The sequence below is a fragment of the Oryctolagus cuniculus genome, chromosome 10 (genome assembly GCF_051225735.1).
Source record: "Oryctolagus cuniculus isolate XC-2025 breed Fujian yellow rabbit chromosome 10, ASM5122573v1, whole genome shotgun sequence".
Classification (NCBI taxonomy): Eukaryota; Metazoa; Chordata; class Mammalia; order Lagomorpha; family Leporidae; genus Oryctolagus; species Oryctolagus cuniculus.
Genome location: NC_142876.1, coordinates 16,525,040 through 16,548,753, shown reverse-complemented (window position 1 = coordinate 16,548,753; position 23,714 = coordinate 16,525,040). Strand labels below are relative to the sequence as shown.

General features: G+C 41.3%; 2 protein-coding genes across 30 annotated transcripts in view; one reads left to right on the top strand and one right to left on the bottom strand.

The window, feature by feature from the left end:
* The window catches only part of PIGN (phosphatidylinositol glycan anchor biosynthesis class N), a 153,633-nt gene extending 140,900 nt beyond the window's left edge, over window positions 1-12,733 (bottom strand). For 9 of the 14 annotated variants that reach the window (XR_016213904.1, XR_016213903.1, XR_016213907.1 and 6 more), the window contains exon 1: window positions 12,507-12,727. The gene's annotated coding sequence lies outside the window, so the exon portion shown is untranslated. Of the gene's footprint in view, window positions 1-12,506 lie in introns of all 14 variants that reach the window. The other 5 variants (XR_016213906.1, XM_008261431.5, XM_051851154.3 and 2 more) reach the window with 3 other exon arrangements.
* A 154-nt stretch (window positions 12,734-12,887) lies between these two features.
* RELCH (RAB11 binding and LisH domain, coiled-coil and HEAT repeat containing) overlaps window positions 12,888-23,714 on the top strand; it is a 129,381-nt gene continuing 118,554 nt past the window's right edge. For 14 of the 16 annotated variants that reach the window (XR_011379300.2, XR_011379301.2, XR_016213901.1 and 11 more), the window contains exon 1: window positions 12,888-13,662. Coding sequence is in view for 12 of the 16 variants with exons in the window: in XM_008261433.5 (XP_008259655.4) it covers window positions 13,137-13,662 (526 nt within the window). In the remaining 4 variants the exon portion in view is untranslated. The remainder of the gene's footprint in view (window positions 13,663-23,714) is intronic. The other 2 variants (XM_002713624.6, XM_089305013.1) reach the window with 1 other exon arrangement.

Below are 23,714 nucleotides of genomic sequence, written 5' to 3'. Positions count from 1 at the left end.
CCAAATATTAAAATAAAATCAATCACTAGTTTATAACTTGCTCTGGTGGTCTTTCACCTGTACTAGCATTGCTGGTGCTTTTGCTTCTTCCCCAAAATTTTTCAAATCACTGTTGTGGGGAGCAATCCGGACTAGACTAAGTTACTCGAATTAAGACTTATTCTATGCATCTGCTCTCCCACAATATGGCGCTGGGAGAGAAGTAAACAGCTTCCGCACAGCTGCCTCCAGTTCAACTAATAAATTGTAGGACTTGCTCCTGATTGGAGAGCAGCATACTCGGCGTGTGGGCAGCCGAGTTGGGATTGGCGGAGGAGGACTATAAAGGAGGAGAGAGACGGCATGCACCAGGAACATCTATGGGGAACATCTAGCTGAAGGAACACCTGTGCAGCCCCCGAGAAGAGCCGGCCGGCGGTGTGCCGCTCCCCTGCGGAAGTGGGGAATGCGGCCAGGGGGAACTGCCCTTCCACGGAGGTGGAAGGGATAGTAGCCAACCCGGGAAGAACCAGCAGCAAACCCGGGGAGGGCCGAGCAGACGAAAGAACAGCGCAGGGTCCTGTGTTGCTCCTCCACGAAAACGGGGAGCGACATAATGGTGCCGTGACTCGGATGTGAAGCCTGGGCAGGGTTTGGTGTCGTTCCTCCATGAAGACGGGGAGCGACAACTGTGATAAAACTTAAATAATGTTGATACATTTTAGCAAAAAAATATTTTGACTGCTTTAATCTCAAAATTAAGAAAATAACTTTTTTTAAGATGTATTTATTTGAAAGGCAGAGCTATAGAGCGAGAGGGAGAGGGAGAGGCAGACAGAGAGGCAGAGGGCGAGGGAGATTGAGATTTTCCATGCCCTGGTTCACCGCCCAAATTGCTGCAACAGCAGGCCTGGGCTAGGCTGAAGCCAGGAGCCAGGAGCTTCTAGGTCTCCCATGTGGGGGCAGGGGCCCAAGCACTTAGGCCATCTTCTGCTGCTTTCCCAGGCACATTAGCAGGGAGGTGCATCAGAAATGAAGCAGTCAAGGGATGGCACTATGGCATAGTAGGTATAGCTACCACCTGCAGGGCTGGCATCCCATGTGGGTGCTGGTTGAAGTCCAGGCTGCTCCTTTTCCAATTCACCTCTCTGCTAAGGCCTAGGAAAGCAGTAGAAGATGGCCCAAGTCCTTGGGCCCCTGCACCTCTGTGGGAGACCCGGAAGAGGCTCCTGACTCCTAGCTCTGGATTGGCACAGCTCTGGCCATTTCAGCCAATTGGGGAGTGAATCTCTCTCTCTCTCTCTCTCTCTCTCTCTCTCTCTCTTCTCTCTCTGCTGCTCTGCGACTCTGCTTTTCAAATAAATAAAGCTTAAAGGGGGGGGGCCATAAAATTAAAAAAGAAAAGAAATGGAGCAGCCAGGACTTGAACAGTTGCCTGAAAGGCATGTTAGCATCACAGGCATGGCTTAACTCGCTATGCCACAATGCCAAAGCTAGCCCCAAGAACATAATTTAATTCCAATTTAGGAGTGCAGCTATTTACGCTCCCCTTAATTTTTTTTTATTTTAAGAATTTTTAAGCTGCATAAAGTTGAAAGAACTACATGATGAACATCTGTATATCCTTCCCATATTCACTGTGGGAAGTTCATACAACAAAATATTACCTATGGTTCTACCACGTGGAAGAAAATCCCCTTAAATGGTTCCTTACAATTTTTATCCTATCTACCTTAAACCCAGATCTCCCACATGAATGGCAAGGATCTAACTACTTGAGCCATCACCTGCTGGTTCCCAGGGTGCATTTTATCAGAAAGTTGGAATTGGGAGCAGAGCTGGGACTGGAATCCAGACATTCTGATGTAGGGTGCAGGCATTCCAATCAGCATCATAATGGCTAGGCCAAAAGCTGCCCACATCTACATCTTTATAGAGACTCACAATTTTATCTATTCACTTTTTTTTTTCATTTAACATACATTAGCAGTTCTCTTAAGAAAAACAGGATCCAGCACTATGGGCTTAGTAAATTAAGCCTCCACCTTAACTGCTGGCATCCCATATGGACACCAGTTGAAGTCCTGGCTGTTCCACTTCTCATCCACCTCCTTGCTAATGATCTGGAAAAGCAGAAGATGGCCCAAGGGCTTGGGTCCCCGCACCCACATGGGAGACCCAGAAGAAGCCTCTGGCTCCTGGCTTCAGATGGACCAGCTCCAGTCTTTGCAGCCATTTCGGGATTGAACCAGTAGATGGAAGACCTCTCGGGCTCTCCCTCTCTCTGTTGGCAATTCTGCCTCTCAAATAAACACATTTTAAAAGGAAAAAAAAAAAAAAAAAAACCTCTTCCTACACATCATTTAATACCATCATCCTTTATTCTATAGGTGCTTAATTTTCCTAATCATTCTCATATTGGTAGGCACTGAAATGTTTTCAAAAATTAAAAGTTTCAATATGATTCATTTAAATTCACACATAATTTTTAATTTGCTAACTTTTTAGTTCTTTCATATTATGTGTTGAAGATACTACCTGCAGGTGTAAGTGCTGAGTTCGACATACTGAAAATGGAAACAACTTTTTCAGTTGGATATTGATTCTCCTAAGGATAAATTAATTAAGTAACTCACCAATATATATTTCTCTTCTTTGCTTATCTAACAAAGCTTCTTAAGGAAAAATCTATTACTTCAAATAGACACAGAATAATAATAAAATAATAATAATATAAAAATAATATAAAAGTAGGCATTGAGTAAAATAACATTCTACATGCCAAGATTTTAAACTTAGAAATTATTTTAGTGTTTTTATTTATTCACTAAGATAAACAATTCAGTGAATATTAAATACTAAATTATCCAACATGCTTGCTAAGTAATTTTCAATATATTGGGGTTATTTCCTTAAATATAATTCTTAATGTAAAATTAAATGTTCAGATTGTGTAGATTCTTTAGAATCTTTGAGTTAATTGAAAGTCCCACTAAAAATGTATGAGTAACTGTTGTCCCAAATCTCAAAGTTCTGAAAATTAACATTAATATTTTCAGTGCTTCAGTCATATTGGGGTATTTTAAATTTATTTTGATTTGCCTGCCAGCTACTAAGAATATGTACTCATTTCCATTCTATAGTTCTCCATGACTTGCTATTTTGTCTTAATACAGTGGAGGCCCTTTGGACAAGATATCCCTACTGTTTCAGAGACTACATATAGGCCCCAATGAAAAGGACTATTGCCCTTCCAATAATAAACCTCACCCAACTGTATCTTTCTGTTGAAGATACCCTTTATAACCTTTTCAAAGCTAATTCTTGCTTGGTGTTCAAGACCATGAAGAAGCCTGTATTAGTTGTCTGTGGCACATGACATTTTTTTTCCCCAATTTTGTTTCCAGAGCATTTGTGTTCAGTTGATTAGAGTTATCTCACAAAATATGATGATGAAGAAATGTGAAAGTATTTATATTCTAAATGTACTCTTCAGATTTATCATCATCTAAAAAGATCTATCTTTTCAGGAACAAATACATATGTCTTTAAAACCTGACTTTGCAGGGCCAGCGCTGTGGCGCAGCGGGTTAACACCCTGGCCTGAAGTGCCGGCATCCCTTATGGGTGCCAGTTTGAGTCCCGGCTGCTCCTCTTACAACCCAGCTCTCTGCTAGGGCCTAGGAAAGCAGTAGAAGATGGCCCAAGACCTTGGGCCTCTGCACCCACGTGGAAGACCTAGAAGAAGCTCCTGGCTCTTGACTTCAGATTGGCATTGGCGCAGCTCCAGCCATTGTGGCCATCTGGAGAGTTAACCAGCAGATGGAAGACATCTCTGTGTAACTCTGACTTTCAAATAAATAAATAAACCTTTATTAAAAAAAGACAAATAAAACCTCACCTTGCTCAGGACTGAGGGAGTTCCTGAGACAGGAGTCTTTCATGTTTTTTGTTTTAAAAAAAAAGTTAAAAATTCACATAACCTTTACCATTTTAAGTGTAAAGTTCACAATGTCAAGTATATTCACAGTGTTATATAATCAATATCCAGAACTTTTGCATCTTGTAAAACTCTATACTGATTAAACAACTCCCCATTTCCTTTTTAGCCCCTGATGATCAGTTTCTATTTTCTGTTTCCACGAGTTTGATTATTCTTGATATTGCATATAAGTGAAAACATACAACATTTGTACTTCTATAAATGGCTTATTTCACTTAGAATAACGTCCTAAAGGTTCATCTATGTAGTAGCATAGGAAGAATTTCCTGCTCACTATTGCATAACTTGTCTATTCAGAGAATAGGAAGTCACTAGATATTTTTTGATGAATTATTAAATAAATGGCAAAGCATTTTTGGCTAAGATGAATCTTGCTTCAATTCAATAACATTTATTGAAAACCTACTATTGCTAACATTAAATACAGAAAAATGAATAGACATGGTCTGTTTTCTTGATGTTTACAGAAAAGCACAAAAACAAACACAGGTCAGTATAATAGATTTTAGACACAGAAGGGCAACAAAGGACAAGGAAATAAATCCAACCAAGGAAGGGCTTTGAATAATAATTAACAGTTAACCAAAGCTTCAAAAATATGTGGAATATTAGATAATCAAAAGTTGCAAGCAAAATGTAATAACTCCTACCCCACTTTTCAATGTTTATAAGAAAGCCGTGATAATTTTTTCAGATCCTAAAAGTAACCTAACAATGTATGTTTCCCCGTTTTTTGTTTTTTGTTTTTTTTTTTTTAATGGACATTAAATACAAACTAACTTTAGTTGCAACTGTTTTTCCTTTTGGGTGTAATGGCATTCTGTTAGACTACATTCCACTTAAACAAGTGTCAATTATTTTATGCCAATAATCGGGGCCGGCGCCATGGCTCACTTGGTTAACCCTCCACCTGCGGCGCCAGCATCCTATATGGGTGCCGGGTTCTAGTCCCGGTTGCTCCTCTTCCAGTCCAGCTGTCTGCTGAAAGAGAAAGGAAGACCTTTCTCTCTAACTCTACCTGTCAAATAAAAAAAGATTTTTTTTTTTAACAGGCAGAGTGGACAGTGAGAGAGAGACAGAGAGAAAGGTCTTCCTTTTTGCCATTGGTTCACCCCCCCCAATGGCCACTACAGCTGGCACACCACGCTGATCCGAAGCCAGGAGCCAGGTGCTTCCTCCTGGTCTCCCATGGGGTGCAGGACCCAAGCACATGGGCCATCTTCCACTGCACTCCGGGGCCACAGCAGAGAGCTGGACTGGAACAGGAGCAACCGGGACAGAATCCGACGCCCCAACCGGGACTAGAACCCGGTGTACCAGCGCCACAGGCGGAGGATTAGTCTATTGAGCCGCGGCGCCGGCCTCAAATAAAAAATTTTATGCCACTAGTCTTACTAATGTTTTTATGATGCATTCTAACAAATAGCATGTATTTTTAATTTTCAATTAACTTTATTTATATTTTAAAAAGGACCAATTTTTACATCTTTTGATAACGTACACACACATATAACCATTCTCAGAATCAAGATGTGGAACATTTTTGTCACTCCACGAAGTTCCCTGCTCTCTCTCTCCAGTCAATTCCTGCCCTAACCATAAGCAATCACAGTTATCTCACAATGTCTGTGGGAGATTGATTCCAGGTACCCCCACACCCAAGGATATATGAATCTCCAGATGCTCCAAAGTCCTTACATAAAATGGTGTAGCTTTTGCATACAACCTAAGCACATCTTCCTGTACACTTTAAATCAATTCTAGTTACTTATTATATGTAATTTAACGTAAATGCTATATGAACAATTGTTATATTGCACTTTTCAGGGAACAATATGAAAAATGTCTGTACATGTTTAGTACAGACGTAATTTTTTCCCTACTATTTTCAATCTGTGGTTGGTTGAATCCTTGTCTGGAGAACCCAAAGATATAATACAAATATAGCTAGATATATACACTTAATTTTAAAGTTTATTCACAGTATCTTTTGTTAAAATAAAGTTTTAGACTAATAAAATATAATTCATCAAACGATCCTTTCTGGAATGAGTTTGTGTCTTGTGTAAGAAATATATATGTCACATCTATTCCTCTAATGGTTTTCAGAGTTTTGCTTTATACTTTTCATCATTTACAATTTAGTGTACACGGTATTAAGACAGAGATCAAATTTTATGTTTTCAATCTACTGAGAAGTATTGGTACATCTACGACTTTATAATTTACTAAGATAAATTCTACATCAGAAATAAACACAGGTAAAAAACTTCAAAATCAAATATTGGTTTTCACTATTTGTAATAATAAAAATCAGAAATACCAAATAACAGGGAAGATAAATTACTGATTCACAAGGAAATACCATACAGCACTGAAGACAAATTAAGCCACACTTGTGATGAGGATACATCTCACAAATATAAGGATTAAAAGGAAAAATTTTACAGGCATTTGCCTTTTGCTCCCAACACAGCCAAACATTTCAAAAAGGCTAATGTGACTGCCTAATTCTCAAACAACTTAATTTAAAACTTTTTCATTACCTTAGAAAGATCTCATTTGATATCTAATTTTAAAAAGTGTGATAACTATTTTTTAGTCATTTTCTGTGGTTTTTCCACTCAACGGACTTTGTTAACCACATTTTCTTATAGGCTTTCATCTCTTCAGTTCTGTGATTACTGCTTTCATTTCCAACCTACTTCTCTTATGTAGGACAGTCTCTGTTTGGTCATTGAACTTTGGAGTTACTCAAAACGTGGTCCTAGGCCATCTTCTCTTCTTACCCTATAGTTTCTATCCTGGCACACTGAATCGTATCCTTGGCTTCAGTCATTACTTATATGTTAAAGTCACAACAAACTATAGCTCCAAATCCTTTATATAACTCCAAACTTGATAAATCCCCTTGGATATCTGAAAGACACCCAAATTGAGTTTGTTTAAAACCTAACTCATAATATCCCCCAAGAGCTTTGTCTACTATTCCCCTAAATGCATAGTGTTCACAATCCCAAGAGGTGGCACCACCTTACACCCAACTACATAAGTCTGAGAACTAGAAATCAGTCACTATTCCCTTCTCCCCCCATATATTTAATCCACCAATCACGCCCATTTGCCTTTCTTGGATGTATTCATTTGTCTTATTCTCCACTGCCACCCCTCTAGTCTAAGATGTGTATCATCTCTTACCTCTGCTACTGCACATGCACTGACATCTCCCTATGAACCCACTGTGATCCATTTCTTGCCATGTAACTGCAGTATTACGTTTTCTTTTTTCAAAATGTAAATTTGAACATCTCATCCCTTGGATAACACCCTGTAGTGCTAGTTCCCATCCTAATTAAGATTCAAATCCTAGCCGGCGCCGTGGCTCAATAGGCTAATCCTCCACCTTGCGGCGCCGGCAAACCGGGTTCTAGTCCCGGTTGGGGCGCCGGATTCTGTCCCGGTTGCCCCTCTTCCAGGCCAGCTCTCTGCTATGGCCAGGGAGTGCAGTGGAGGATGGCCCAGGTGCTTGGGCCCTGCACCCCATGGGAGACCAGGAAAAGCACCTGGCTCCTGGCTCCTGCCAGGATCAGCGCGGTGCGCCGGCTGCAGCGGCGGCCATTGGAGGGTGAACCAGCGGCAAAGGAAGACCTTTCTCTCTCTGTCTCTCTCTCTCACTGTCCACTCTGCCTGTCAAAAAAAAAAAAAAAAAAAAAAAAAAAAAAAAAAAAAAAAAAAAGATTCAAATCCTTAACATGACTAATAAGATCTCGCACAGACTGGTCTCTGCCTCTTCTAATCTTGCTCACAGCATTCCTTGCTGTATGGTATCTCACCTCGCTAGCCTTTCTCTATTTCTTCAAGTACCCCTGCTCCCCACCACTGGAAGATTCTCCTAGCTACAATTCCTCTACACAGAGTGAGCTTCCAACCTCTCCTTCCAGCCTCTTACCCACTGACTCTAATATGTCCTTTTAAGTCTCACTTCCTCAGGGATTATGAAGGCTAACTCAGAAACCAAAGCCTTTAGTCTGTAATTAAGAAGCTACATATTTGACTATTTGGACTAACAACTGTCTCTGTCATTTCACCCTAATTCCATGACAGCAGGATAGGGCACCTCCAACATCCATCACAGTCCTAAATGCTTAGGGCAGACTCAAAGGTTTGCTGAATAAATTATTAGAACTGCCATTTCAAAGGTAAATGCAATATACACTACAGCCACTAGGGGTTGTCTTGTTTATCTTTTTGTTTCTCCAGAATCAGACCAGTTAAGGTTCACATACTTTAGAAACAAACAAAAGCTTACATCTTTTACGCTTAAGTAATTTAATATACAAAAAAAATTGCAGTGATTGCAAAATAACAACATTCACATACTACATATTTTATTATTGCCAAGCACATGTATATTAAACAATGCTATTACTCAATGGTTCTCTTTAAAGATAATCAAATTTCATTCATATTTATTTAAAGAAAAAATTTTTGCCATGATTTCATTTGGAAATGCATAACTATCAAAATTTTAAAAGACATATCCATATACCTATAAAAGCTGTCTACCTTATAACTGTGGAATATTTACCACACACACACATTTGATATTACTAAAACTTTATTTTTAAATATTTTTTTTTTTTTTTTTTGACAGGCAGAGTGGACAGTGAGAGAGAGAATCAGAGAGAAAGGTCTTCTTTTTGCCGTTGGTTCACCCTCCAATGGCCCGCCACGGCGGGTGCGCTGCAGCCAGCGCACCGTGCTGATCTGAAGGCAGGAGCCAGGTGCTTCTCCTGGTCTCCTATGGGGTGCAGGGCCCAAGCACTTGGGCCATCCTCCACTGCACTCCCGGGCCATAGCAGAGAGCTGGCCTGGAAGAGGGGCAACCGGGACAGAATCCGGCGCCCCGACCGGGACTAGAACCCAGTGTGCCGGCGCGGCAAGGCAGAGGATTGAGCCACAGCGCCCGGCAGAATTTACTAAAACTTTAAATCCAAATTTGTATTAACATTGTTATTTGTGGTTATGTAAATATTATTAAAGCCAGGCTGGCACTGTGGTATAACAGATAAAGACAGTGCATGGGACGGCAGCATCCCATATGGGCAGCTGGTTTGATTCCTGGATGCTCTACTTCCAATCCAGTTCCCTGCTGATGACTTCGGAAAACCAGAGGAGGATGGCCTAAGTGCTTGGGCCCCTGCCACCCAGAGAGATCTGAAAGATACTCCAGCTTCCTGGTTTCAGCCTGGCCCAGACTTGGCCTTTGTGGTCATCTGGGAAGTGAACCAGTGGATGGGAGATTGATCTCTCTCTCTTTCTCTGTCTTTCCCACTCTTGCTTTAACTCTTTCAAATAAATAAATAAAATCTTTTTTTAAAAAATTGAAAGTAAAAATTATTAAACCCAAAAATGATTTCTTTTTTTTTTTTTTTTTTTTTTTAATTTTTGATAGGCAGAGTGGACAGTGAGAGAGAGAGACAGAGAGAAAGGTCTTCCTTTTGCCGTTGGTTCACCCTCCAATGGCCGCCGCTGCAGCCGGCGCACCGCGCTGATCCGATGGCAGGAGCCAGGATCCAGGTGCTTTTCCTGGTCTCCCATGGGGTGCAGGGCCCAAGCACCTGGGCCATCCTCCACTGCACTCCCTGGCCATAGCAGAGAGCTGGCCTGGAAGAGGGGCAACCGGGACAGAATCCGGTGCCCCGACCGGGACTAGAACCCGGTGTGCCGGCGCCGCAAGGTGGAGGATTAGCCTATTGAGCCACGGCGCCGGCTCCCAAAAATGATTTCTTAAACACTATAATACCAAAATGTTTGTGGGGAAAACATTTTATATTCTCATTTGTAAGGTACAAACTTCAATGACTATGCTTATTATTCAGATGACACATTAGCTGTAACAGCCTAGATTAATGCAAATCTTCTTAGGTTAGCAAGGAAATTTCCCCAACACTATCAATAATAAATTAAGATAAGTAGAGATCAGCAATTACTATTCTAGTGTGTGTGCTACGTCTTATACATTTTTAATTGATAACCAAACCTCTATGTGCTGTGAAGAGTGGGGGAAAGCACCTGCTGGGAAGACTCGCCAGCTGATTTCTTACAGGCTTACAAGGTCACATAACAAGTTCACAGTTACAGGACAGCAAATAGAAGGAGAAAACTACAGGTTTGTATTTAGATATGTCATCTAAAAATTTGTATGTCTAACTTTTATAAGTCTCTAAGAAAAAATTTTAAATTTATTGTCAATTTGCATACTCAGTCCGAAAATTAGACCTACTCACTTGATTACTTTTCCAGACTTTTCCTATGGCAACAGTTGGTATTTATGTTTAAGAACCTTTCAAGTATTCTCAATATATACTAACATTTCATTAATTATGAATTGCCCATAGGGGTTGGCATTGTGGCATAACAGGTTAAGCCACCACCTGCAATCCTGGCATCCCATATGGACACAAAGTCCTTGCTGCTTCACTTCAGCGCCCTGCTAATGGCCTGGGAAAGCAGCAGCAAATGACCCCCACACCCACGTGGCAGACCCAGATGGAATTCTAGGATCCTGGCTTTGGCCTGGCCCAGCCCTGGCCACTGCTTCACTGGCGGACTGAGTCAGTGGATGGAAGATCTCTCTCTGTCTCTCCCTCTCTCTCTAACTCTGCCTTTCAAACAAATAAATCTTTTTAAAAATTGCCCATAGCAACATTTACTGCATACCACATTATCAGGCATCATGACCAGAATACTCATAATTCTGAATACTTTCACTACCCTCTTCGACAAATGTGTGCTAGTGAGGCTGGGAGCAATCAGGTAGTTTTTCGAGGTCTCATACAACAAATAATTGACAGGGTTGGGATATGAATTGAGGTTCTTGCTGATAAGTACAATCCTCTTTAGGAATCCTAACTGCAGGATATTTCTAAGATTCCCCATTATGGAGACAGAAGTATTTTATATAAACAATCCCATTTTAATGCTGCCATTACCATTCCATTCACTAATCAATCCTCTGTTCCAGAAATTGGCTTCATTTTTAATCTCCCCAGCAAACTCAATTAAAATAAGGCTTGGTAATTCCTTTTGTTAAGAAATACGTAACAGGATATAGTATTGGCCATTTTGAAACTATTTCCCTAATTTCATTTTCTCTTTTTGAAGTCTTTCTTCAATAATAGCACAGAAAAATATTTGGCATAAGAACATCAGAAGCTAATATTTCATAAAAAATACTTTTAAATTCTTGCTACTATTTTTAAAGAACTTCTAGCAAGAAATAAAACCCCCAAAATCTCATTCAAATGAAATTTAGTTTACTGAGCCTGAGTAAACTGAAATTGAAGGCTACACTTACCTATCGGCATACTTTTACATGTAAACCAATAACCTGACCTAAGGTTATATAAGAATGCTCTATTTTAATCTCTCCACAGACCTAAAGGAGATAACTTACTGCTTCAATTTAATATGAGAGTCATCATTACTTCTGTCTATTTATTTTTGATTATTAGTAGCTACACAGTAAGAAATTTAAAATTTGCAATGCTGGCAATTCATATGTGAAGAAAATAGAAGAGATCAGAAATAACAGTTTAGGGGCTGGCGTTTGTGGTAAAGCCGCGGCTTGGGTGGAGACTCAAGCCCTTCAGTTCTGATCCAGCTCCTGCTAACAGCCTGGGAAGAGCAGAAGACGGCCTTGGGCCTCTCCACCCACATGCAAGACCAGATGAAGCTCCTGGCTCCTGCTGGGTCCAGCCCTGGCCGTTGCAGCCATCTAAGGAGTGAACCAGCAGATGGAAGCTCTCTCTCTTCTCTCAGTAACTCTAACTTCTAATAAATAAATAGATCTTTACCAAAAAAAAAAAAAAGGTAAACTCTGTCCTTCCAAATTTATTTTATGTGCTAATGTTTGATAAAGGAAATCAAAACTCCTTAAAGCATCCAACTTTTAAAAGCCATGTTCCAAAATCAAAACCTCGGTTCTCGCTTACATGACCGAATGAGACAGACTGCAGGGCATAAAGGAGAGAGAATGGCTTTGGACGTTCACAACCGATGTCAGTTCCTTGGAACATGCATTAGAGGGGTTGACCTGACTCGGTCATTGGCCTCCACAGGCTCAAGCCTACTTCTCTCCCTAAGGGTGGGACAGCATTTGGCAGTTTTGAAGAGCTGCTGTTGGGCCAGTGCTTACGAAGTGCTTACTGCGCACCTGACAGTTGTCCAGGTCGACGGTGTTCACAGATCCAGGCACATTCAGGCCTGAGCACTCCTTACCCGGTGTGGCCTCCGCACCACCCACCCATCCCAGAGGACCAAGCCCGAGCCCCGAAGGCGCTGTCGCCAGGCCTCCCGGGCAAAGCCAAATTCCGAGTCCTGCCCCGAGCACTCGCTACCTGTGCCGAGAAGATGCCCACGGGCAGCAGGCAGCGAGGAAGTGCAGCGCACCAGGGGGCAGCGAGGCGCGAGGCCAGTTTCCACGCCGCCGCGCCTCATCGCACCGCTCCCTGGACTTTACCTGGAGCCTTTCCGGTACAGCCCAGAGCTCAGGAACGAGGCCTCCTCAGCGCCAAGGCAGCACCCAGCGCATTAAACCTCTCAGGCAAGGCTTTCTGCCCCGCGATACGACAGAAAAGACGCTCTCCGTCACCCACCACCGCATTTGTGCTTTAACCATGGAACGCCCCCTACTCCTACCGGGCCGTAGCTGCTCTCGCGATCATTCTAGGGCCAGGCCCCGCCCCCAGGCACTCCAGCCAATCACGGAGGAGTTAGGGGCGGGGTTTTCCTTTTGAGCGAGGAGCGGGTCTTTCAATCTTTGCTCTCTGGCGCTGAGAAGGGGCGGGGCAGAGGCGTGCTGGGGCGGGGCCAAGGCAGGGAGAGAGGCTGGGCACGCGCCAGGTCTCGCGATACTGGAGACCAGGAAGACGCCTGCAGAGCCCGGCTGCTGGTGCAGCGGCGGCTCAGGCAGCTGGTGCTGCTGCATCCGGACCTCTTGCCTGCGAGCCTGAGCCGGATCTCCAAGTGTGGAGGCGGGACGTAGTCAGGCCAGGGCTGTGAAGGTGCGCAGTGCCCGCTGAGGCGTAGAGTGGATTCAGGCTGCGGCCTGTCAGAGTCAGGGAGGCGCCCACAATCCTGACAGGATAAAATGGCGGCGATGGCGCCTGGAGGTAGTGGTAGTGGTGGCGGCGGCGTGAATCCATTCCTCAGCGATTCAGACGAGGACGACGAAGAGGTAGCGGCCACCGAGGAGCGGCGGGCAGGACTTCGGCTAGGAGCCGGGGGTGGCCTGGATCCTGGCTCTGCGGGCTCGCTATCGCCACAGGATCCCGTGGCCTTAGGGAGCAGTGTGCGGCCAGGGCTCCCTGGGGAGGCGGCGGCGGCGGCGGCCCTGGGGGGCTCCGGGGAGACCCCAGCGCGATTGTCAATTGACGCGATCGCCGCTCAGCTGTTGCGCGATCAATACTTGCTGACCGCCCTGGAGCTGCACACGGAGCTGTTAGAGAGCGGCCGCGAGCTGCCGCGGCTGCGCGACTACTTCTCCAACCCAGGCAACTTCGAGAGGCAGAGTGGGACCCCGCCGGGGATGGGGCCGCCGGGTATCCCTGGAGCAGCCGGCCTTGGAAGCGCTGGAGGTCGGGAACCTAGTACCACGTCGGGCGGGGGACAGCTCAGTAAGTGGAAGCAACCTGCCACACTCTGGCAGGATTTAAGGAGTTACTGTGGGGAGAGGGGTGCTTCTGGGCGGGTGTTGTGGGGGTGGTCTTTTGGGGCGGGAGCCAGAGGATCGGCAGTGATTGTTTTTCCGCCTGCCTCCAGTCCTTGGCTGGCGTTGCACTTGCGCCTGGCTCCCTTATCGGTGTCGTTATCTATAAACACATCCAGAGTTCCTTGTCTGCTGGCTGTTACGGGTCTCCAGAAGTCTCCCTCGGAAACTGGCTGATTGCTTCAAGCATTTTGTTTTTCTACAGTCACTACCAGGAAATTGTATCCCTTCAATTGCCCGCAGTAATTCTTTGCTCCCCAGTCAAGAGGGAGAAACGAATAGGAAATGTTTTGCTCTCTCTCTCTCTGCAAAGTCAAATGCACTTAAAACCCTTTGTCTTTGGGATGACTTTCTCACTCAAGAACTGGTCTTTGTTGTTTTGTTTTTTGCTGCATAACATTTGTTCTGTTTAAATAAAGTCGGTGTAATTCAGTTGCAATGCCTTGATTTCAGTAGTGTTCAAAATGACAGGAAATTGAAGGAGCAGGACAGACAGGTTCTGCCTGCAGTCATCTTGCCACCACCTTGCAGGGCTTTTTCTCTCAGAAGATAGGAATCTACTTGTTACCTTGATATAATCATTTTTTTAGCAGAATAGAGTAATTATCTACCCCATTCATATACCTATAAGTGTTTCTTAGGGTTTAAAAAGCTAGATCATGTCAAGGATGTACTACTATAGGATTTCCAGTGTCCCCTTTGGGTAGGCATCTTTGGTTTTCACTTGCTGATGGCTTGAGATGTTTTAGTGTGTTGTAAGAGACCAACTGGATTTACTAACAAATGTTAGTTTCAAAACTGCAGTCTCATTGATTATTTTTGTCTCTACTATTGAATGATGCCGGAGAAATTGCCAAATGTAGGTGTAGATGCAGTGGAAGTGCAGAGGCTGCATCAAGATTAATCCTTTGCACATTTCCCTCTTGGAAGTAGTGTTTTCTCATCATATATAATTTACTCAGTACGTAGGATAGTCTTCCTCTTCAGGAAAAGGTTTGCTCATTGCTCACATTAAGAACCATATAATGTGACAAAGAGCAGTGTAGCAAAATTGTTATGTAAGTTTTTTTTTTAAAGATTTCTAAATTATCTAATGATTTTCCCTTACAAGCTCTAAGTGCTTCATCAGGGCGCATCGCAAATGTCACCTTGTAAATCCTGTCAGTTGCTTGGTTCTTCCATTGTATTTCTTTGAAACCTCCATCATCACCTTTAGCTCGTTTGTGTTTGATTTGTTGACAATTATTTGTCTCCATAGTTCTTGACTAACTGTATCCCTCACATTTTGCTCAGCTCTAGCCTGCCATTGAACAAACTGAATGAATTATGCTCCTATCTGCTGTGTTTTTTTTTTTTTTTTTAAGATTTATTTATTTATTTATTTGAAAGTCAGAGTTAAACAGAGAGAGGAGAGGTCTTCCATCCACTGGTTCACTCCCCATTGTCCGCAATAGCCAGAACTGCACCCATCCCAAGCCAGGAGCTTCTTCCGTTCTCCCAGCCAGTGCCAGGGCTCAAGGACTTGGGCCATCTTCCACTGCTTTCCCAGGCCAAAGCAGAGAGGTGGATCGGAAGAGGAACAGCCAGGACTAGAACTGGTGCCTATATGGGATGCCAGCACTACAGGCCAGAGCATTAACCCGCTGAGCCACAGCACTGGCCCCTATGTTTTTTGTTTTTTAAGATTTATTTATTTATTTGAAAGTCAGAGTTACAGAGAGAGGGAGAGACAGAGAGAGAGATCTTCCATGTACTGGTTCACTCCCTAGATGTGAACACAACAGCCAGGGCTGGGCCAGGCTGAAGCCAGGAGCTACAAGCTTCTTCCGGGTCTCCCACATGGGTGCAGGGGCCCAAGCACTTAGGCCATCTTTCACTACTTTTCCAGGCCATAGCAGAGAGCTGAATTGGAAATGGAACAGCTGGGATTTGAACAGGCGCCCATATGAGATGCCGGCACTGCAGCTGGCAGCTTTACCTACTTTGCCACAATGCCAGGCCTGCAACTGTGCTTTTCTAGTATCTTCTTATTTGGATCTGTTTTAGGTACTGGAGATACAGAGATACAAAAATATGGAAATTACTTTTTTAATTTAAAGCAAATAGGAAAAAGACAAAAATTACCCATAATCCCACCAGTGACACTTGCCTTTCCTATCTTTTCTATACACATGTACATATATATATGAATTTATTTGTATTTGATTAGAAAGGCAGAGAGTCAGACAGTGACAGATAGACAGCAATCTTCTATCTTCTGGTTCAGTCTCCAAATGTCCTTGATAGCTGGGACTGGACTAGGCCTAAGCACAGCATTCAATCCCTGTCTCCCAAGTGGGAGGCAGGGACCTAAATACTTAAGCTGTCACCTGCTGCCTCCTAAGGTACACATCACCCAGAAGCTGGGATTAGAAGTGAGCAGAACTCAAACCCAGGCTCTCTGTGAAGGTATGTGGGTGTCCCAAGTGGTGACTTCACCACTATGCCAAATGCCCAACCCCTCTACATATGTTTAAAAAAAAGAAAAGTTCGATTAAAATGTTTAACGTAGTTTTTATGTTCTGTGATAGGTGCTTTTTTTTTTTACCATCAACTCTGAAGTAAAATTTGTATACAATAAAATATACACATTTTAAGAGTACAACTTGATTGGTTTGACAAATGAATTAGTTGCCCCACAATTAAACTCTGAAATGTTTTTATTATTCCCTTAGTTTCTTTATTCTTTACTCTTCATAGCCCTACTCTCACTACTAGACCACTAATGATCACTATAGAACAGGATTTCTCAACCTGGACTTGGGTATATGCACATTTGAGACCTGATAATTCTTTGTCCTGTGGGTTATAGAATTGTTGCAGGCCTAGGTATCTTAATCTTTATTCCAGGTTCTTGCCCTCACAGAGATAAGAATAAAGCATATTTAAAAGAAAGAATGAGCATACATTCAACTTAGGAATGTGAGCCACACACACAGAGATAGCTGTCACCAAGTAGACCAGAGAGTTGCCTGGAAAAAGAGATGGGGGGAGGAAGAGGCTCTAGAGGGATCCTCAGAAAGGGTCAAAAGTGAAAAGGTATTCCTCACATGTTATCAGTATCTTTTATAAGATAAGGTAAGGCCCTCTGAGATTTTTCATGGCACCTCTTCATGGAATTTAATTTCTGTGTGGCAGTCGTGGCATCTCCTTCCTCCTGGTCCTGGATGAGACACAGGTGCATCCTGGGAAGGTGGATATAGTAAACCCACAGGTGAGGGGATAGAATTACAATGCAGTTAGTTCCAGCACACCTATTCCTACCTAATCTTCCTGCCTAGTTTCCCCACATTAGAATTTAACAGCATCCCTGGCCTCTACCCACTAGATAACAGTAGCAGTTGCTTCTACCCCTCCCACCTTTATTGTGACAACCAAAAATGTCTCCAGACATTTTTGGAGAGCCAAATTTCCCTAGAAACTACTTCTCTAGATAAACTCTTCTTCTGAAATTTTATATAAATGGAATCATGGAGCATATTTTATGAGTGTGTATTTGGCTTGTTTTTTTAGCAAGTTTTTGAAATTAATCCATGTTTTTCTATGTATTAGTACTGTCATTTATATGTATTAGTACTGTCCAAGGAGAGGTGGTCCATGGATACCAAAATGCTCATTGCTCAAATCCCTTAATAAAGTGGCAAAAGTGTTTGCACAGAACCTAAGCACACTCTCCTGTATACTTTAAATCACCTCTAGATTGCTTACAACACCCAACACAGTGTAAATGCTCTGCAAATAATTGTTATACAGTATTGCTTAAGGAATGATGTCAAGAAAAAGCCTTGGCAGATTTGTTCAGTAGAGACAAAAAATTTTTTTCCCAAATATTTTGGGTCCACACATATGGGACCCACAGATGCAGAAGGCTGACTGCAGTTCATTCCTTTTTGGTTTTATCCCTCTGTCTTTTAACAAATGTTCTAAGGAAATCTGAGTGTTTGGCAAATTGTTGTACCATCATTGCAGTGTTCCTACTAGTTCTACTTGATGAACTAATTAGATCTTTTATAGTTAATATTACTTGCTGCAATGCACATAGGATGTATGTATTTGCCCCTCCATGTATTTTTGCCAGTTAAGCCAGACTAACTTCCATTCACTAATTGTGTTGTTTTCCAATTTGACTGCAAGATAAAAATCAATAACACTGATTAGCACTGAACAGATTGTAGTGAGTTAAACAGAGTAACACTGATTCCACTTGTAAGGTTAGGTCTCTAATCAGAACTAGACAGTAATTTCTTAGAATGAGGCCCAGTTCTTTGCACAGTAAAGTTAGTAGGCAATCAAAGGGGGAGAGCAATTACCTTATACCTTTTGGTGATGAATTTCTTTTATTTGTATTTACTATGTATTCAAATTTTTATAAGGCAGCTACTCAGGGAGCATTTATTACTGAATAAAATAATTTCACTTGTGCACTTGGAGACTTCTTCAGTCATCTTCTTCTGTTAGATCTTCTTTTTTTTTTTTAACTTTTATTTTAAGAATATAAATTTCCAAAGTACGACTTATGGATTACAATGGTTTCCCCCCCATACCGTCCCTCCCACCCGCAACCCTCCCCTTTCCCAAACTGTTAGATCTTCTCTCATGATCCTGTCTCTCTTTCCTCAGAATTCTTTGTGGATACGTATCTCAACTATGCTCAGTGTTCCTTCTCTAGTATCATCAAAGCTAAGATAACCATGATTGCTTTTTCCTTAGTTCCAATCTCTTCTGCTTTACAAAGTACTTCCCTTCTGTGAGGCTGAGATTTAGTTAAATGCTTCTTCTGTCTTCTGAAACAAAAATATCAACAATATTTTCAAGGTTTATTAGGTTCACTAATAGCAGAATGAGATTCTCCACTGTTGGCTGGAGCATACATATTCCCAAATATATCTGTTGTAAAACTGTCATTTTTCTGCCTCTGCCTTCGCAATCATTTCAGCATTATTTTTAATTTCTGTGCAAATTTAGTCAGATGTTTTCCTTGAATTACTTCAATTACTTGAATATAGTTGGTATTCAATATTTTTACATTGATATATTCATTAAACAGTGTGACCAGTTAAGGATTATAAGGTTCTAAAAGTTTAATGCTTATCCCTGAACTTACATTCTCAATGGAGAGGCGAGACTAACTTGTTTGTAAAGAAGATAATGCTTAAAGAGTATAAATATTCTGATATGAAGAAAATCATTGTTGATTTTGAAAATCAGAAGTTGCTTATGGAAAAAGTAAAACTTAAGGATGGGTAAAATTTTAGATAAATAGTAACTTTATTTTTTGGCTATATTTAGATTCCTAAGAGGAAAAAGATGCAGGGGAAAGGAGATTATATTTTATTCTATATTTTTCCTTGTTCAAAACATATGGAAACATGAATCTCTTTATTTAACCATTATCTGGCTCACCACATAATGCGGTTATTCCATTCAGTTACTTATAAAAATGCAGGATGACATTGCAAACTCTTGCAGTACTTTAAAAGGAAACAAGATAACAATATTAAGTTTGGTAAAGCAGTCCTTATTTCTGTCACAAGTTAGAATTGCATTTTCTAGTTTTCAGACAAAGTTAGAGTGATATCCAGAATGTATGTTTGTTAAAATGTTAATTGTTTGGTATTTTTAGGTCAAAAACTAAGTTTGGGTTATTTGTTTTTATATAACTTTTAAATGTACCACCTCTGTCCCTCATTGTGGTTTTATGATCAACTGGAAAAAAAATTTATTTCAATCTAAAAATGCGAACTATATATTTGTGATTACAAATGTCATCTGAGAAATATCTTAAATATTGGCCGGCGCCACGGCTCACTTGGCTAATCCTCCGCCTGCAGCGCCGGCACACCGGGTTCTAGTCCTGGTTGGGGCGCTGGATTCTGTCCCGGTTGCTCCTCTTCCAGTACAGCTCTCTGCTGTGGCCCGAGAGGGCAGTGGAGGATAGCCCAAGTACTTGGGCCCTGCACCCGCATGGGAGACCAGGAGGAAGCACCTGGCTCCTGGCTTCGGATCGGCACAGTGAGCCAGCTGTAGCGGCCATTTCGGGGGTGAACCAATGGCAAAGGAAGACCTTTCTCTCTGTCTCTCTCTCTCACTGTCCACTCTACCTGTCAAAAAATAAAAAAAAGAAATATCTTAAATATTAACAGCCTAAATTTTTCTCACCAGTTGTTGTTTTTAATGACTACTGTCTATAAATACAATGGCATTTGATAGTAAAAGGTGGTTTTAAAATTATTTCCATTGAAACATTCTTGTTAATATTTGGGTAAACAGTGTTTTGCTATTTGACCATATTTTTAATTTTCTGCCTCTGTGAGTGACTGGGTTGTGGGAGGGTGTGGGTTTAGGTTGAGGTTTGTCTACTTTTAACTCTCTTACTGTTTGAATATTATTTCCACATTGCAAATAACTTTTAAGGTGCTTGCCTCTACATTTCTCTAGAGCAAGGGATACTGATGGCTCTCCAACTTCACATACACATATCATTTCTACAAACTAAGGAAATTACTCAGAAAAATCTTAACAATTTGAATATAATTGATTGATATTCCTTGAGAGTAGATTTCTCAGATTTCTGAGAAATGAGTACCCAATATAATTGAAGATAGCAATGGTATTTACTAAGATTTAGCAAAAGATAACTCTAGACTTCAGTGGGATCAGGATAAATGCGTTAAAACTGATCTGTTTAAATTTTAGATTATAGCATATGTCAGAATCTCATGTTGGTGAGAACAAAATAGAGAAATAAGATCAGAGTATCTGGAAAGATGTATAATTAAAAAAACAACAGTAGGTTCATGCCAGTCTGTACCAGCTATAATTTTGAACTTAGCCTACTGTTTGAAAGCTTCACGGGTAATATCAATGTCTGATCTTCAGTTCTGTCTCTGCCAATTACAGGTTCTGTCATCTTGGATAAATCACTTGGCCTCTTTGAATCTTCTAATTCTGTGTAATGAGGAAGTAATCATTTCTGTCCACTCCTAGTCAGAGGGCTTTGATGACATTTACATGAGAATATGTGTGTTAAAGGATTTCAGAAATTCATTTTATAGTGATTTTTTTGGTGCAAAAAAATGAGATGCACTGCAGGAAGACTAGAACAGATTTGCTGATGATTAAAGATTGAGAAAGATGGGTGGTGTCCAATAGTACTGATTCATAGGGTTAAATTGTACTGATGGATATATGATATAATTAAAGTAATAGCAGTTCCATTGCATTTTTTATTTTATTTTATTTTATTTTATTTATTTATTTTTGACAGACAGAGTGGACAGTGAGAGAGAGAGACAGAGAGAAAGGTCTTCCTTTTGCCGTTGGTTCACCCTCCAATGGCCGCCGCGGCTGGCGCACTGCGGCCGGCGCACCGCGCTGATCCGATGGCAGGAGCCAGGAGCCAGGTGCTTTTCCTGGTCTCCCATGGGGTGCAGGGCCCAAGGACTTGGGTCATCCTCCACTGCACTCCCTGGCCACAGCAGAGAGCTGGCCTGGAAGAGGGGCAACTGGAACAGAATCCGGCACCCCGACAGGGACTAGAACGCGGGGTGCCAATGCCACAAGGAAGAGGATTAGCCTAGTGAGCCGTGGCACAGGCCCTCCATTGCATTTTTGCATACTGCTTAAACCATAATCTAACTGAAATAGAGTAAAAACAGATATTAGGAACTTCTGTGCTTGAAATTCACATGCAGAATTTGTTAGCATTTCTATTTGGATAGCCACCATAGATAAGACCAAAGAAGTCCACTGCTTTTAAAGAAAAAAAAAGCATAAAGGAAAAAAAAGTACAGAGCAGAGACTTTGGAATCAGATTCCTTGGGTTGGATCCTGTTTCTGCCATTTTTTTACCCTGTGACTTTTAACAAGTTACTTCATCTCCCAGCGCTTCAGTTTCCTCATCTATAAAATGAGGATCATAGGACCTACCTTACAGGGCTGCTATGAGGGTCAGAGATAATGAATATTAAGTCACTGGCAATAGATCTGTGTTAAGTGTAGAATAAGTTATTCAAAGGCAAATTTTTTTTGAGTTTGTGATAGCTCAATAAAATCTGCCATCATTAATGCATTGTATTTTATGTCTGTAAAGGTATTTATTTACATTTTAGTAATTAATTACATTCATATGAATTATGTTTTAAATATAATTTATGGCCGGCGCCGCAGCTCAATAGGCTAATCCTCTGCCTGCAGCCCTGGTACCCCAGGATTCTAGTCCCAGTCGGGGAGCCAGATTCTGTCCCGGTTGCTCCTCTTCCTGTCCAGCTCTCTGCTGTGGCCCAGGAAGGCAGTGGAGGATGGCCCAAGTGCTTGGGCCCTGCACCTGCATGGGAGACCAGGAGAAGCACCTGGCTCCTGGCTTCGGATCAGCACGGTGCACCGGCCATTGCGAGGTGAACCAATGGCAAAGAAAGACCTTTCTCTCTGTCTCTCTCTCTCACTGTCCACTCTGCCTGTCAAAAATATATATATATAATTTATTTTTATTGGTTCTTAGGTAATAGTTGCTCAATTTTCTAACTGATGGACAGAAAAGGAAATTTGTTTTTATTTGGAACATATTAATATTTTAAATAATATATGCTGGCATTTATAGCAGATATTTAAAAAGCAAAGAAGCAAAAGTAGACAAATTGAGCTGAGAAACAGAATAAAACCTTGAAACAAACTCAGTGAGTCCTTGGTATAGGATACAGAGAATTAAATTGGTGAAAGAAGGGTAGACTAGTCAATAAATGATTATTCTCCTATTAGAGGAAAATTACTTTTTGTCTTCCACCATGAGCACACCTACCCCCAATGTCACCACATGAATTAAAACCCAAATGTGGGAAATGGAATTGAAAATCTCTAGTTACATTTTATTACTGCTTTAGTGATTAATTTGACATTTGTATATTGTGCCATTCAGTCCATCACAATAGTAAGAGTTCTGATTTTTGTCCCCTAGATAGTTAAATAATAAGATGTTTGTATCAGAAAGATAGGCTGTGTTGCTTGGTGATTTTTTAATTTACAGTCTCACTGGAGAGTCCCTAACAGATTTGTTTCTATAAGGAGTATTTTCTACAGAGGGTAATTTTGACTAAAGTATGTTTAACACAGAGGTTGGAAGGCAACATTTGTACTCATGCAGTGTTGATGAGATTCTCTATTGAGGATAATTTGTAATATCTGTCACATTCTAGAAATATGCATCTTTTTTGCTTCCCACTCAATTTCTAGGATTTTTATAGACATTTGCATGAAAACAAGTGATCTCAAGTTTTTGAATAACTATTACAAGCAAAGATAATAAAGACTAAACTTAAATGTCCATCAATAGGAGATTGGTTAATTAGAACAAATTTACATGTGCCTCACATATATCAAAGGATACATACAGAAGAATCTAAACAGTGATGATTTTTACAGAGAAGGATTGCTGGTTGACAGATAGGAGTGGACACCTTTTGCTTTGTATGCCTTTTTTTTTTTTTTTTTACCTCATATAGTTTCCTAGGTGGCGGGACCAGAATTCTTATATATATGACTTCAAAGTCAGTACTCTTTACATTATGCAACAACTACTGCCTTTTTGTCTGCCTCAAAACACAGCTCAGCAAAAGCTTTCAGATTATTTGTTTATGATTAGAGAAGGAATCTTAATAACTCATTCAGAATAGTCCTATCTACTGAGAATTGCGAGTCTTAACATAGATGGTAGATCAGATAATACAAAATTAATCATTTAAAAAATAGTGTGACAAGCTATAGCACCTCACTAAGGCAGAGGTGAATTATCTGTTTAAAATATATTTTCCTAAAGGTGGTACACTATGCAACATTAAACTTATTTAGCACCAGGGCATTCACATCATGTATGTGATTATAGGATAACTAGGCCATACACAGGATCAGGTATGCCTCAACTGAGAG